Raw genomic sequence first — 13591 nt, 5'->3', positions numbered from 1 at the left:
AAAAAAAAAGAAAATTGTTTATACACGTCAAACAAGCCCCGCCCCTTTCAAGGTTAAACAACATTTCCCACAATCCTTTGGCACTCTAGCGCTGCTCAGTAAACACCGCTAAAATGCTAGGCTACAACTATTATTCACAAAAATATGCGTATTGTTCTGTATCGTCTCATAACTGATATCTGCGTCATGCTGTGTTTTATTCATTAACGCAGTTTACTATAATAAGAGCACAGCATTCATTTCCTGCATCTGGCGCATAATTTCAAGTAGATCTCGCACGTTTGCTTTTAGCTAGCGTTAGGTTTAGGTACGTCATGTAGCTAAATATATAAAGTGATATATGTGTATTAAGATTACTGTTATGGTTATTCATTAAGGCCAGGCAAATTTGTGTGTCCATGGGGAAAAGGAAAGACATGATACATCCCAGGTTTCTAGCCGGTAAGTGTTTTTAAAGTGTTGCAATGTATGAGTATGCGGGCCTAATAGTCAGATATAATGTATGTAAGTTAAAGGAAAGTCATAGTGTTTACTATTTCATATTAGTGTAAATGAGGCTATAACCCTTACTAACAGGGAGGATCATGTTTAATTCTTTTTTAAGATCATTGACATTCGAAATTATGTTTTTGTCTTTGTGGATTTTCAAAATGTCAGATATTAACAAGGGAAAGGGTACGTGCTTCATACTGGCCAGCTGGAGTGTCTGTTTATTATTCTGACTGGTCCCTGATCAGCTAAAAGATACCATGTGTTCTTAAGGAAATGGGGACGATTATATCAACAAGAAGAAACACAAAAAGCACAAGAAACACAAGAAGAAGCATCATCGGGATGATGGACACAGTTTCTCCTCTGAGGCTCTGGAGTCGGACTCCGGCATGGTACTCAAACCCCCTCAACTCAAACTCAAGATCAAACTAGGAGGACAAACATTAGGCACCAAAAGGTCTGTGCTTTTGAAATCTTTTGTGTTTTGCTTGATAGCAGTGCATTGTTAGTCATATTTCTTTGACACATATGAGACTTTCAGTTTCTGGTATGTAGTAGTTTAGTAATCTGCTGGTTAAACTACAAGCTTTTGCATTTTACTCATTATAATATCAATACGAGTTTAAGTTAATAAAGTTTATAGTTTGACGTCACAGACAGTTCATAGATTCAGAGGACTGAATGCTATTTCACATTGTTTTCTCGTGAATAGATGTGAATAAAAACCGTGTCGTGCTTTTCTGAGCTTCGTGACATTTTTCTGCCCAGGCCCTAAAAAATACATCTTAAAAAACGTTATAATTAAAGTGAAATAGCACCCAACCTTATCAAAGCGATCAGATGAACGAGAGGTGACTTCTTTCCTTTTTTAAGTGTGCCCACGTTTACAGTGATCCCGGACTCTCTGCGTGTGGTGTCACCGCTGAATGTAGACAGTGATGATGATGATGAGGATGAAGACTCTGATGATGATGTGCCTTCAGAGGGAGTCCCTATTGAGCAGTACAGAGCCTGGCTGGGTGAGTGACTGGGCGATTGGGGTGAAAATGTTGCCTTGAGATGACCGACGTGAGTGAACTACTGTCATGTAGGCATAATGTCATACATACCGAGCAATAAAAATGAAATAAAGCAGGTACACGGGTTTGGGCACTGGTAAGGACCCTAGCTCACTTCACATTGGGACACTGATAACTTAACGTCCTGCTATAAGCGCACTGCGATTCTTTACAACTGATATATATCAACAACAGGCAAAACCAGCATCTCTTTGTTTACATTTTTTAAATACTGGTTCAAGTACGTAATGAAAAACAATCTGATTAGTCTGTAACATATCTACGCACAGATTTAGTCGAGTATTCATTTTAAACGTTAATCCCGGACCGACTCTAATTTTGACATCAGAGCTCTGTCGTTCCGGACCAATCCATCTGACCCAAATCATTTTGTGCCATGAACATGTATATATTTTTTGTTGTTTGTTATACACAGATGAAGACAGCAACCTTGACCCATCTCCACTGCCAGACATGGGCACATATTCACTTCTGGAAGTCCCTATGGATGAGGAGGAGAGGTGGCTAGATGCTCTGGAAAAGGGAGAGCTGGATGATAATGGAGAGCTGAAGAAAGAGATCGACGAGTCTTTGCTTACAGCTAGACAAGTAGGTTGAAAAAACTAAAAAAGCTAAAATTGATCACAATATAATACAAACACAGGAGAGGATTAGTTATGCACCCAGCTTCGGAATTCAATCAAGTGTTTTCTTTATCTGAACAGAAAGCGCTTCTACATAAACATCAAAGCCAGCCCTTACTAGAGCTCCCCATGGGATACAAGGAGAAGGAGCTCACGGCGGAGATGATGCAGAAGCGTGAAGAGCGTGCCCGCAAACGTCGTCTTCAGGCCGCCAAGAAAGCAGAGGAGAGCAAGAATCAGACCATCGAGAGGCTCACCAAGACCAGCAAAGCCAAGATCAAGAGTATGAGGGAGCGCAAGTCAAAACAGGCCCAGCTCCCCATGGTCCGCTACAGCAGTTCTGCACAGGGTGCATCTGTATCCTACCCTGTTGGGATACCTCACCCAACCCCTGCATCACCCCAAGCTCCTCCTCCCACGCCGGTGAACTGTGGAGTGTCTGGATGCTCCAATCTAAAGAAATACTCCTGCTCCAAGACTGGGACTCCACTGTGCAGTCTGGAGTGTTACAAGAAGAACCTGACATTGGTGGAGGGCGTTGCTTAAAACTTGTTAGCTGCAGCTTTGTGCGTTCGTTTTGTTTTGTTTATAATGTTTGGTCTGTTTAAATCATGCAGGTGTCACATGTCTGGTTCATACAATTATGTTTAATACAAGGAGTCAGTGTGAAATCATGGTGAAGTTTAATTTATTTTGTAAATGGTAAGCCACAGTGGATTTTATTCATAAACACAAAACAAAAATCATTGCCATTTCAAAAACAATTTATGAACAATAATTTGGATAATAAAACGTCGCTACATTGTATTGTGTGTGAGCTGAAGGTATAAGAACAGCTTTATTTTTGTAACAAGACTGAAATAAAGAACACTGAAGTCAATCTTTTGGCATTTGTTTGATAATAAGTGATATGCACCTTTTGAATAATGTATAACAAAAAATAAAACTGGAATCACAGTTTCACACATTAAATAACATTTTGAAAAAAAGTTATCGCGTTCGCTTCACAAGGATGTGGTCATAAATTCTGCATAGCTGTTGCCAATAAAACGTCGTCCCGCTTGATCCAGCAAGGAAAGTTTATATGACAAGCAAAAAGATCTTGAGTGGAAATCCAAAGGCTGTTGAGGTTTCATAAGCATCGTTGCTTCTTGTGAACATTTAAGAAGTCCAGCATGGTTTGATGTATTAAAGTTGAGTTTTCTTTAACCGTTGCAGGTGCATTTATTGGCTCTAAATATGAACTCAGGACAACCAGTAGTAGCTATATAACTACGGCCGTGCATAGATCACATTTGACTGTGCTCAGATTTTGTGACGGCTGAATAATCAGCCACCTTTTGCCTCAAACAGAAACAATTCCCATTTTCCACATGTAAAGTAATTTCTTGTAATATCTCCCTTAAAGCTTACAACCACCTCCTTCCTGTACCAGACCAGAGCATGCTATTGTTACAGATGACATTTAGCATTCTGGAACATCACACAGCCAAGCCGAAAGACAGTCTAAATGCCATCTCCACCGGAACCTCTGCGACAGAATCATGGAAGCACACATAGAACTCCTGAGGCACTGGTTCTAGAAGCATCCGTCTGGAACACAAACAGCAAATAAGGTCACAATTCTTGTGTTGAAAATATTTCTAACAGTATTTGTTTATTGTTATGCTTTGGTTTGTATGGACAGGAGAACTATGGGAAAGTATTTCACTTCTAAGTGTCTGGAACAGCATATTGGTGCATAAAATGCAAACCGGCTGATAAATGATGAAATGAATGCATGCTTGATTTCCGATAAAGCATAACTACAAAAAGCAGCTATTTGTTGCATTCATGATTTCAGAGACATGACAAACAATGTAAACAGTTTATTTTTAATATGGTGTTGTGTCAATTAATGATAAATGCCGTTTTGTTTTATTAAATTCTAAAACAATGCATTTACAAAAAATGTACTGTAAATAGGTCTCCAATATGAAGTCAAGTCGTTCTTTAGTTGAATGTTTTAAAAAACAATTTCAGGAACTGTGCACAAGATGGTTAGAAGTCATTCTTTATGAAAGTTATTTATTACGTACCCTATAACCCAGTATGTCATCATGGGCGCTGGTTTCTTCTGATCCGTCCAGTTTTCAGGTTTGCATTGAAACAGAACACCGTGTTCTTTGACTGGACCCAAACCTCGAGTGCTCTGCGGCCGCTCTGACCCTCTTCGATCCTGCAACACACACATTGACACATGTCTGTGAATACAAAGATCATCTGCAGTAGTAGCTATTTATTTAACAAAAACCTATCAATAATAATTTAGACTGCAAACATGATCTCCTTTACTTCTATTTGGTATGCTTCAAGCAAAGTTTTTCTTCTTTTCTAAATTTGTAGTCATTTTATTGTGGAATTTAATTATTAATACTAAAGACATGAAACATCACCAATGAATGAAACGCTATTATGTTGATAAATACATTTGGCTCATTATACATAAGCTGACAGCCCTAAAATGTAAAATAAACAATAAGTTCATTATATTTCAAAATAAAATCTGTGTCATTTAAATCTATCCTATTAAATTAGTGAAAGCTCCATCAGCAGAGCTGTTGTTACCCGTGTCGGGAGGCTCTGCTGGAAGACGTGCCGTATAGACAGACAGCAGCGATAGAAGTTCTGGATGAGTTGAGGGTGGATGGATCCGCTGAGCTGATGTACTTCCTTATGTGTCGGTGCGATAAAGATGCCCTGCATCGTCTCCATCAAGACATAGTGGAACAGTGTGTTTTCGGCACCTGCTGTTAGTCTGTCAACAGACACACAAGAAAACAAGGAATCAGTTCCTTAACATGTACTAAGCTTAATTTCTGTATTTGTATGTTATTATGTAAACTATTATATCGTTGCTGTCCTTCCAAAACCTCCAAATCGGGAAATGGGAAAAAACACAGTACTTTTTAAATGATTAAATATTGTTTAGTCAAAGTTAACAAGCACTTTTCAATACTTTATATTGGTTAGATATTAACAAAACCCAGTGACAAACATAAAGATTGACTAATAATAATGACTTATGCCAAAAAAAATAAAAATGACGAAATATGAAGATACGAGGTTTTAGAAGGACAGCAGCGATTTTGACAATAACAATTAGCTGCTTAACTAATGCAGAACGAAGCTAAACATAAAATCATTTTTAAACAGAACTACAATTACCACTCTATTATTGCTACCGGTTCACTATTTAAACGGTTATTTCACCCACCACTAGTGAATATCTGCAACTCACTTGAGAACATTGTGCATCTCCTCTGTTTCCCTGTCTGTCAGACTTTTCTTCAAGGAGCCCAGGTAGAAGGGGTTAGGATGCTTTAAACGCGGAATCTGCACACCAAAAGAAAAGGTTTAAGTAAGAATACGATAGTTTTAGGATAAACTGAAATGAATCATTCTTAGTGAAATATTTAAAGTATAGTATAACCTGTATAAAAGTTGTATTGAAGTTTAAAGCAAGTCAGTCCACTGCACTGGTAGCTCTTTGCAGTCAAAAATGATAAAGTAATGTGTGACAAAACACCACCTCAGTCTCAAACAAAATACCAAAGCTACAAAAAAACATTTCTGAATATAAGAGGTAGCTTTGGTTTGTTTTTCCAATAATACATCTTGGGTTGAACTTTGTCCGACTTGGTTTTGTAAAAGGATTTTCACGTGGACTTAATCTTAAAAGGCAGCTACTGTCTCCTGCTTCGACCATGAATCTAAGTCGACTAACTCAATAAATGTGATGAAAGCAAGTTTCCATGCATTTGATTAAGGCTGTCTCTCTCTATCAGAATTTATGAGCCAGATATGCTGGTCCAGGATGTCCATTCTGTCGGACACGTTCAGCCAGTTTAACCCAGATGAGTGATGTTTGGTTTTGATTTACAGTTCTAGAGTCTGATACTGCTATACAAGATGTGGTTTTGGAAAGCACTCAGAGCACATACTCAATAATACATGGCATAATTCATATGTAGCAAATACTGTAGTGGTGATATACATACTGACTTTGGTAGACAAAATTTAAACTCTGAAATGTTTGTGAGATGTGACAACAGAATCTAGACAACAATGTTTTATGTTAATATAATATGGGTAAATCTCATAAAATACAAAGTTATATTTTACACTAAATCTTCTTAAGCCACAGAATTCTCACGCTAAATAATTTTGTCTAGATGTTACTTTTTTACTGTAAGTAGATTTAATTCAGACTTTTTTCAGTACAACAAATACAGCTGCGATTAATAAATACTTTCTATTTAATGTATTTATACTTAATATTTAAATGTTTGTATTATTATTTACATAAAATATCAATTTTATTACCTCTTACGATGAAGAAGATTGACAGGGTGTACTTTTTTCCATAAAAATAAGTTCACAATACACATCGGGTGCAAACAAAAAATGGTCCTAAAAATAGGTTTTATTTTTTTTGCTAAATATAATCTAATGTCTCACCCAGGTGTATTCTGTGAGATTCGCCTATATACAAAATAAAGACGTGGCCTGAAATTTAGAGGTTGTGCCCCCCCCCATGTTCAAAAATGCCTCCAAAATGAAAAACTTTGAAGTCTTTGTTTTCTGTTAATACTATTAAAATAGCAATAAATATGACATAAATCACATATACACTCACCTAAAGGATTATTAGGAACACCTGTTCAATTTCTCATTAATGCAATTATCTAATCAACCAATCACATGGCAGTTGCTTCAATGCATTTAGGGGTGTGGTCCTGGTCAAGACAATCTCCTGAACTCCAAACTGAATGTCAGAATGGGAAAGAAAGGTGATTTAAGCAATTTTGAGCGTGGCATGGTTGTTGGTGCCAGACGGGCCGGTCTGAGTATTTCACAATCTGCTCAGTTACTGGGATTTTCACGCACAACCATTTCTAGGGTTTACAAAGAATGGTGTGAAAAGGGAAAAACATCCAGTATGCGGCAGTCCTGTGGGCGAAAATGCCTTGTTGATGCTAGAGGTCAGAGGAGAATGGGCCGACTGATTCAAGCTGATAGAAGAGCAACTTTGACTGAAATAACCACTCGTTACAACCGAGGTATGCAGCAAAGCATTTGTGAAGCCACAACACGCACAACCTTGAGGCAGATGGGCTACAACAGCAGAAGACCCCACCGGGTACCACTCATCTCCACTACAAATAGGAAAAAGAGGCTACAATTTGCACGAGCTCACCAAAATTGGACAGTTGAAGACTGGAAAAATGTTGCCTGGTCTGATGAGTCTCGATTTCTGTTGAGACATTCAAATGGTAGAGTCAGAATTTGGCGTAAACAGAATGAGAACATGGATCCATCATGCCTTGTTACCACTGTGCAGGCTGGTGGTGGTGGTGTAATGGTGTGGGGGATGTTTTCTTGGCACACTTTAGGCCCCTTAGTGCCAATTGGGCATCGTTTAAATGCCACGGCCTACCTGAGCATTGTTTCTGACCATGTCCATCCCTTTATGACCACCATGTACCCATCCTCTAATGGCTACTTCCAGCAGGATAATGCACCATGTCACAAAGCTCGAATCATTTCAAATTGGTTTCTTGAACATGACAATGAGTTCACTGTACTAGAATGGCCCCCACAGTCACCAGATCTCAACCCGATAGAACATCTTTGGGATGTGGTGGAACGGGAGCTTCGTGCCCTGGATGTGCATCCCACAAATCTCCATCAACTGCAAGATGCTATCCTATCAATATGGGCCAACATTTCTAAAGAATGCTTTCAGCACCTTGTTGAATCAATGCCACGTAGAATTAAGGCAGTTCTGAAGGCGAAAGGGGGTCAAACACCGTATTAGTATGGTGTTCCTAATAATCCTTTAGGTGAGTGTATAATATATAATATCATATAATATAATAAATCATATAATATAATAAATAATAATTCACTAAGACAAACACCTTGAAAAATCCAGCATTTCCTCCACTGCCGTCAGACCCGCCCGACCCAAGGGAGTCTCTTCGCGTGCCACTAGCGGGAGTCCTCCGCACCGTGTCCGGTGTGGCAAAAGGACTCAAACCTGAAGTAAAGGGGCCCGGCCCTTCCACGTGACCTTCACTCCCGCTATCGGACAGACTCCTTTGTGGACTTGGTCTTCGTCCTCTTAAACCTGACGAACCCGACCCCATCTCCCCAAACAGACTTCGACCAATTGACCCTGGAGATGGGGGTTTGATGGCTGCTGTCAAACGGTTAAGGATCGGTGAGCTTCCAACCGCATCTTGTCGATCCCGTCCACCCGCAGGAAGGAACCAATCGGCGCATGACAAGCAGGGTGTGGGTGGAGCACAGAGACGCTCTTCAATACCTGCGTCGAGACTCTCTAGCTGAAGGAGTGTGGCTTTGACTTGGTCCACATACACGCAGTCAGGACCAGGAGATCCAAGAGCAGGCGAGGCACAGCCTCCGCTCTCCAGCAATACACACTGCATAAAGTGTCGCTGGAGACAAATTTAGATTCATTACAATGGATGTGAAGTATGTGTCAACAAATTAAAGAATTTCTTCCTGAATCTACCAAGTTCTGGGCTTGATAGACAGCTTTCATACTTTTCACAATAAATGTTGAAATGTTACATCTGCTATAAATGACGAGTCAGATGTGTCATAATGCTAAACAATGTCTCACCAGGCCCACTATGAGCAGGAAGTAGCGTCCATGTGGTTCGCAGTGGCCGGGATGAGAGGCGGGACTTGGCTGCGCTCTCCGTTGAGGAAACACCTCCCTCCACACCACCAGCTGCCCCACGCGCTCCTCTGATGCCAGCGGCAGGAGACAGTAATGCTGACAGTAAAGACACACATCCAGCAGGTCTTCCTTTGGTAGGTGATTTGCTATGAGATATCCCTGTGTGACATCACATAGACGATCAACCGACAGACGATGTCTAGAGAAAGTCAAACTCGGTTTTTGTGCTCATCAGCTGCATTTCCCCTTTTTTCCGAAGTCAATTTTAAAAACACCTGCGTAAGCATTATTACTTAATTTGGCTATTACTTACATTCATAGCAATTTATACATTACATTTTTTAATAAACACATTTATTTAGAAATACTAAATTCCTTGAATGAGGCAGGATTATATTTTTTGAAATTTATGTACCATTAATTGTGTTTTTTTAAATCATGTTAAATTGATAGTTCACCTAAAAATGAAATGTATTATATTATTTACTAACCCTCTTGTCGTTTAAAATATGTATGTCTTTCTTTCTTCTGCAGAACACAAAAGATGATATTTGAAAGAATGTTGGTAACCGTCACCCATTTGCACTGGTTTTGTGTCCATAAAATAGAAGTGAATGGGGGTTGGCGCTGTTCGGTTACCAACTTTCTTTCAAATATCTTCGTTTGTGGGTGAATAAATGATGACTGTATTTTCATTTTGGGGTAAACTATCACTATCACAGTAATATGGGTGATTTGGTATCAAAAAAGCACGCTTACGTTTGAGACTTACCTTGTAGAACAGACAAGAGCCCAAAATAACGTATAGACGCCTCATCCCATAGAAGTCTTCAGACTGGGCAACGAAAGAGAGAGACAGATCAGTGAACTGATTTTAATGGTTCAACAGGCCACATTTTTAGTCCTTTACAATTCAATTAAGATCTAAGTTGCGCTTTTACATTTCAGAATCGAAACATTTTAAATGGATTTACCATGTCACCAAAATCTGAGGACTCAAAATCGGAGAGGACAGTGTCCACCTCAACCTAAATAAGGTCAAACAGAACAGAAAATTTGTTTTCATTTTTGTCACGGAAATTTAAAGCTCAATTACTCTATCTGGTAATCACACCTTTATGTCTGCTGGTAAGGTGAGCCAGCGAACAGCTGGTAAGCTGTCTAAGAAGAGCGTCCCTGAGATGTCAGGGGTGGGGGGTCTAGAGCTGTCAATCAAATGGGATGGCTGGATAAGCTGCTGAAAAAACAGGCAGAAGAAGTGATCCAGACGAGATCCGTTTTCCATCTCACAAAAGGCACTGAGTACAGAGAGTGAGTGAGAGAATTAGAATCTTACGAAGAAAAATACATGTAATTTTTAACCCCAAAATATAATATTTAATTTTTTTTGCCATTAACACTGTGTCTACATCAGACGCAAAAAAAAGACAATGGAACGCATAAGAACCCATTATAATTTTACATTTTGTCCACACTTGATGCTGCACGGTGCGATGCGTCCGGTGTAGACACGGTGAAAGACTTTACAATTAAAATAATACATCACAGTCATTGTATTTACAATTTTGGGCATAACAGTAAAGATGATTATTCATATTGATAATGAATTATTAGGGGGGAGGAATTTTGATAAAACTAATCTCAATGCATATTATTGTGGCACATTGAATAAATGCTCTACGACCCACCTGTCAAGGGAACCATACATGACCTTGAGTGTTCGGACAACTCCCTCGATCACAGTCTGCAGATACAGCAGAGGAACCCTGCAGAACAGACAGAAATCACTTATAGAGCTGCTGTAATTGTAAACAAAAACAAAAGCTAAAATTACCCTGAAATAAAATATGTCTGCATGCTGATACAAAGCAAGAAACATTTTCTAATTGAATGTCCAATGCCAGAAATAAGAAGTGATTTTGTTTGTTTACTGAATAAGACTGTTATGGGAAAAACAAGGTTCAAAGCGAGAATAATTCATAAAGAGACTGGATCAAACCAATTGGACCAACTTTCTGTTTCAACCAGATTTTCTGGCCCAGTTTAACCTGTTTCATTACCAATATCAGTTTTACCTGCTGGCTGGCGCACCTAAAACCAGTAGATTGGATCCTTCCTTCCAGTAACCCACGTGAACCAACTGTTTCCGAAGCAACAGTGAGGAACTGTAGGGAGGAGAAGAGAGGAGATAACTCAGAATTCACTTTGTTGCAGAATATTTCTTTTAGGGGTAGATTTGGTCTTTGTTCACCTGACTATTTGTCCACCTGTGACATTTTCCAGCATGTCACAGAGTGTCAGAAAAATCCCTCTCACTGCTTTCAGCTGGGCCGATGCCTCTGACACCGGATACTGGTACAAGATCTCCTGCTATAAGAAAATAGAAAAGCACTGTAGTTAAAAAAGGGAATAAACCCCCATTTTGTTTAAAACAAACTGGGAATTCACAACATATACACAAAATGAACAGTTGAATTAAAGGGGTGCTGCAACGGTGTGTCATGCATTCTGACTTCTTTACAATGTTAAACGTGCTGTCCTCATGCTTAACATGGTTAACTTGTCAAAAAACGAGTTGGGCGTATTACGTAGTATTTCTGTGCTCGATACACTCCCCCAGCGATCGTACAGGTTTCTGAAAGTTTTTTTCGAACATATAAAACTGTTTCGTAACAATTTTTCTTAGTCCCTTATTGGACAATTCTCCCGGGAAAAGCACGCGGCAGCAAGGAGAGCATGCGCAGACGTCACTTTCACTTGTGTGCAGGAGAGAGAGAGAGCATACGTTCGCGAAGTTCAGGTGTTTGTTTGTTCACAGCATTTAGGTGATGAATGTTATATAAACGGTGGATATAACGCTGGATTTGGAGATCGTTTGAAACTGATATATGGAGCCGTCCCAGCGTTAAAAGATGCCGGACATGAACCGCATGCGGTGAGTGAAACTGATGTCTGTGTTTTGTTGGCAATGGGTGCACACGTGCTTTAGTTCAGCCTACCCCTCCCCCCCCGCACGCGCCGTATGCTTTCGGAAAAAATCGTACAGCTGTATCTATCTTTTATAAATGTGATCAAACTAAATACTCTTCGAAGATACGAAGTATGCAATACTACTCTATAGGTACTCAGAAACCGCGTGTGTTAGGGCCGCTTTAACTTTAAAAAAAAAAACTTCAATTGGCAACTTAAATTTCCCAGCTAATAAAGGTTTGTACGTTTAGGGTCACTTACTCACTTAATCATTTTTATTATACAGTATTTTCACATTTTCCCATTCAAACCACAACAAATGCAATTATTATAATGACGATATATATGTGTATGTGTGTGTGTGAGTGCGTGCGTGTGTGTCTGCGTGTGTGCATGTGTGCGTGCGTGTGTGTATGTATGTATAATATAACTATGTATATATTATATAAATATTATAGTTTAGCATATTAAGAAGTCACTCTTTGCCTAAAACTTATAGATATGTACTCTTGGCATTTTACCAACCAGCATCTTTATTGTATTACCCTGGTGCTTTTTAAATCAGTATTGAAAGAGTTTCCATCTATTTTCAGCTCTTGTTGGGTGTTTTCCTTATTATTTATACCTGTTGATGTCCTGAAGTAAGCTGTAAAATATCTTTTCTCAAACATAACTTTCTGAAAAACAAACAAAAACATGTATACAGTAATTTAATTTGAATGGTAATCTACTGAGCGACTATACCTAAAAATTTCAAAGCAAACTGTGATTATTTTTGTAAAGAATATAATCAAATCATTAAAAACCCACTAAAATCAAAATAAAAGTTATTTTCCTTTTATTAAAAATATGCAATAAGGACATCAATAAACTGATATGCTCATAAGAGCCGACAAAATTCGCATTTAGAAGATGAGCGTTCAAAACTGACAGTCTCGCACGTGCGCTCAAAAAAAATCTAGAAATTCCATGACATCATGGTACACTTCAGCCTCTTGTTAAAGTTGCTGTCCAATCAAATACGCTTTAGATTTAGAAGAGTCCCGCCCCTTTTAATAAGAAAGCCGCTGAAGTGGCGTCACATATCAGCCACTTGTTCGCACATTTATTATGTCCTACATGGTGAATGTCGCATAGTGCACTAGATAGGAGATAGGATGATCCGGACAGTGTAAACATGTTGTCCATTGTTGACAATGAAGTCTAATTTCACGTTAGTGCCACGCGACCAGTTGCACGCAACGACAGCAAAAAGCGGATCATATGCGCCAATTTGCGGAGAAAACTAAGCGTATCTGACCCGTTTAAAGTCTACACAGTGTGTTGTATGTTAAGGCTCTATGGAGGAAGTCAGACACTGCAGCTTTGATAAGTAAATAAGACAAACGGCAGTGTCACACACCGACTGACCTCTTCCTGTGGTGACTCGGAGTCCAGTTTGAGTGACAGGTACATCACTACGTGAGGTATATGTGCTATAGACATCTGGAGCTCTACTGTGTCTTCCCCCCACAGCAGTCTGACCAGCTGGCTGACCGGAGGAGATGGTTTAAGTCTAGAGTCCACACACCGTTCGACAGGTCCCACTGTCTCCAAAGTTAATCTCACCTGAGAAAGAACGAATCTAAAATTAATATCAGGAAGAAACAGACATTATTTTATTTCTCATAAAACAA

General features: G+C 39.2%; 2 protein-coding genes across 4 annotated transcripts in view; one reads left to right on the top strand and one right to left on the bottom strand.

Annotated features, from left to right (window-relative positions):
• The first annotated feature begins 92 nt into the window (after nucleotides 1-92).
• Nucleotides 93-3074, top strand: ino80b (INO80 complex subunit B). The gene is made up of 5 exons (XM_057343468.1): nucleotides 93-441; nucleotides 763-949; nucleotides 1366-1511; nucleotides 1987-2159; nucleotides 2276-3074. The coding sequence occupies exons 1-5, from the start codon at nucleotides 399-401 to the stop codon at nucleotides 2738-2740; spliced, it is 1014 nt and encodes a 337-aa protein (XP_057199451.1). The 5' UTR covers nucleotides 93-398; the 3' UTR covers nucleotides 2741-3074.
• LOC130559892 (protein inturned-like) overlaps nucleotides 2912-13591 on the bottom strand; it is a 32438-nt gene continuing 21758 nt past the window's right edge. For 2 of the 3 annotated variants that reach the window (XM_057343239.1, XM_057343222.1), the window contains exons 4-16: nucleotides 13326-13523; nucleotides 11197-11315; nucleotides 11021-11110; nucleotides 10634-10711; nucleotides 10060-10243; nucleotides 9920-9973; nucleotides 9718-9780; nucleotides 8886-9104; nucleotides 8158-8697; nucleotides 5475-5569; nucleotides 4802-4991; nucleotides 4273-4412; nucleotides 2912-3787 (exon numbers count right to left, since the gene is read on the bottom strand). In XM_057343239.1, coding sequence (XP_057199222.1) covers nucleotides 3676-3787; nucleotides 4273-4412; nucleotides 4802-4991; nucleotides 5475-5569; nucleotides 8158-8697; nucleotides 8886-9104; nucleotides 9718-9780; nucleotides 9920-9973; nucleotides 10060-10243; nucleotides 10634-10711; nucleotides 11021-11110; nucleotides 11197-11315; nucleotides 13326-13523 — 2082 coding nt within the window. In that variant the 3' untranslated portion in view covers nucleotides 2912-3675. The remainder of the gene's footprint in view (nucleotides 3788-4272; nucleotides 4413-4801; nucleotides 4992-5474; nucleotides 5570-8157; nucleotides 8698-8885; nucleotides 9105-9717; nucleotides 9781-9919; nucleotides 9974-10059; nucleotides 10244-10633; nucleotides 10712-11020; nucleotides 11111-11196; nucleotides 11316-13325; nucleotides 13524-13591) is intronic. The other variant, XM_057343231.1, reaches the window with a different exon arrangement.

The sequence above is a fragment of the Triplophysa rosa genome, linkage group LG1 (assembly GCF_024868665.1).
Source record: "Triplophysa rosa linkage group LG1, Trosa_1v2, whole genome shotgun sequence".
NCBI lineage: Eukaryota > Metazoa > Chordata > Actinopteri > Cypriniformes > Nemacheilidae > Triplophysa > Triplophysa rosa.
The sequence above is the reverse complement of the archived record's forward strand: the minus strand, read 5'-3'. Positions and strand labels throughout refer to the sequence as shown.

Coding starts and splice junctions, on each gene's coding strand:
- ino80b (XM_057343468.1), top strand. CDS start 399: ATGGGGAAAAGGAAAGACATGATACATCCCAGGTTTCTAGCCG. Junction 1,512..1,986: donor GCAGTACAGAGCCTGGCTGG/GTGAGTGACTGG, acceptor TGTTATACACAG/ATGAAGACAGCAACCTTGAC. Junction 2,160..2,275: donor CTTTGCTTACAGCTAGACAA/GTAGGTTGAAAA, acceptor TTATCTGAACAG/AAAGCGCTTCTACATAAACA.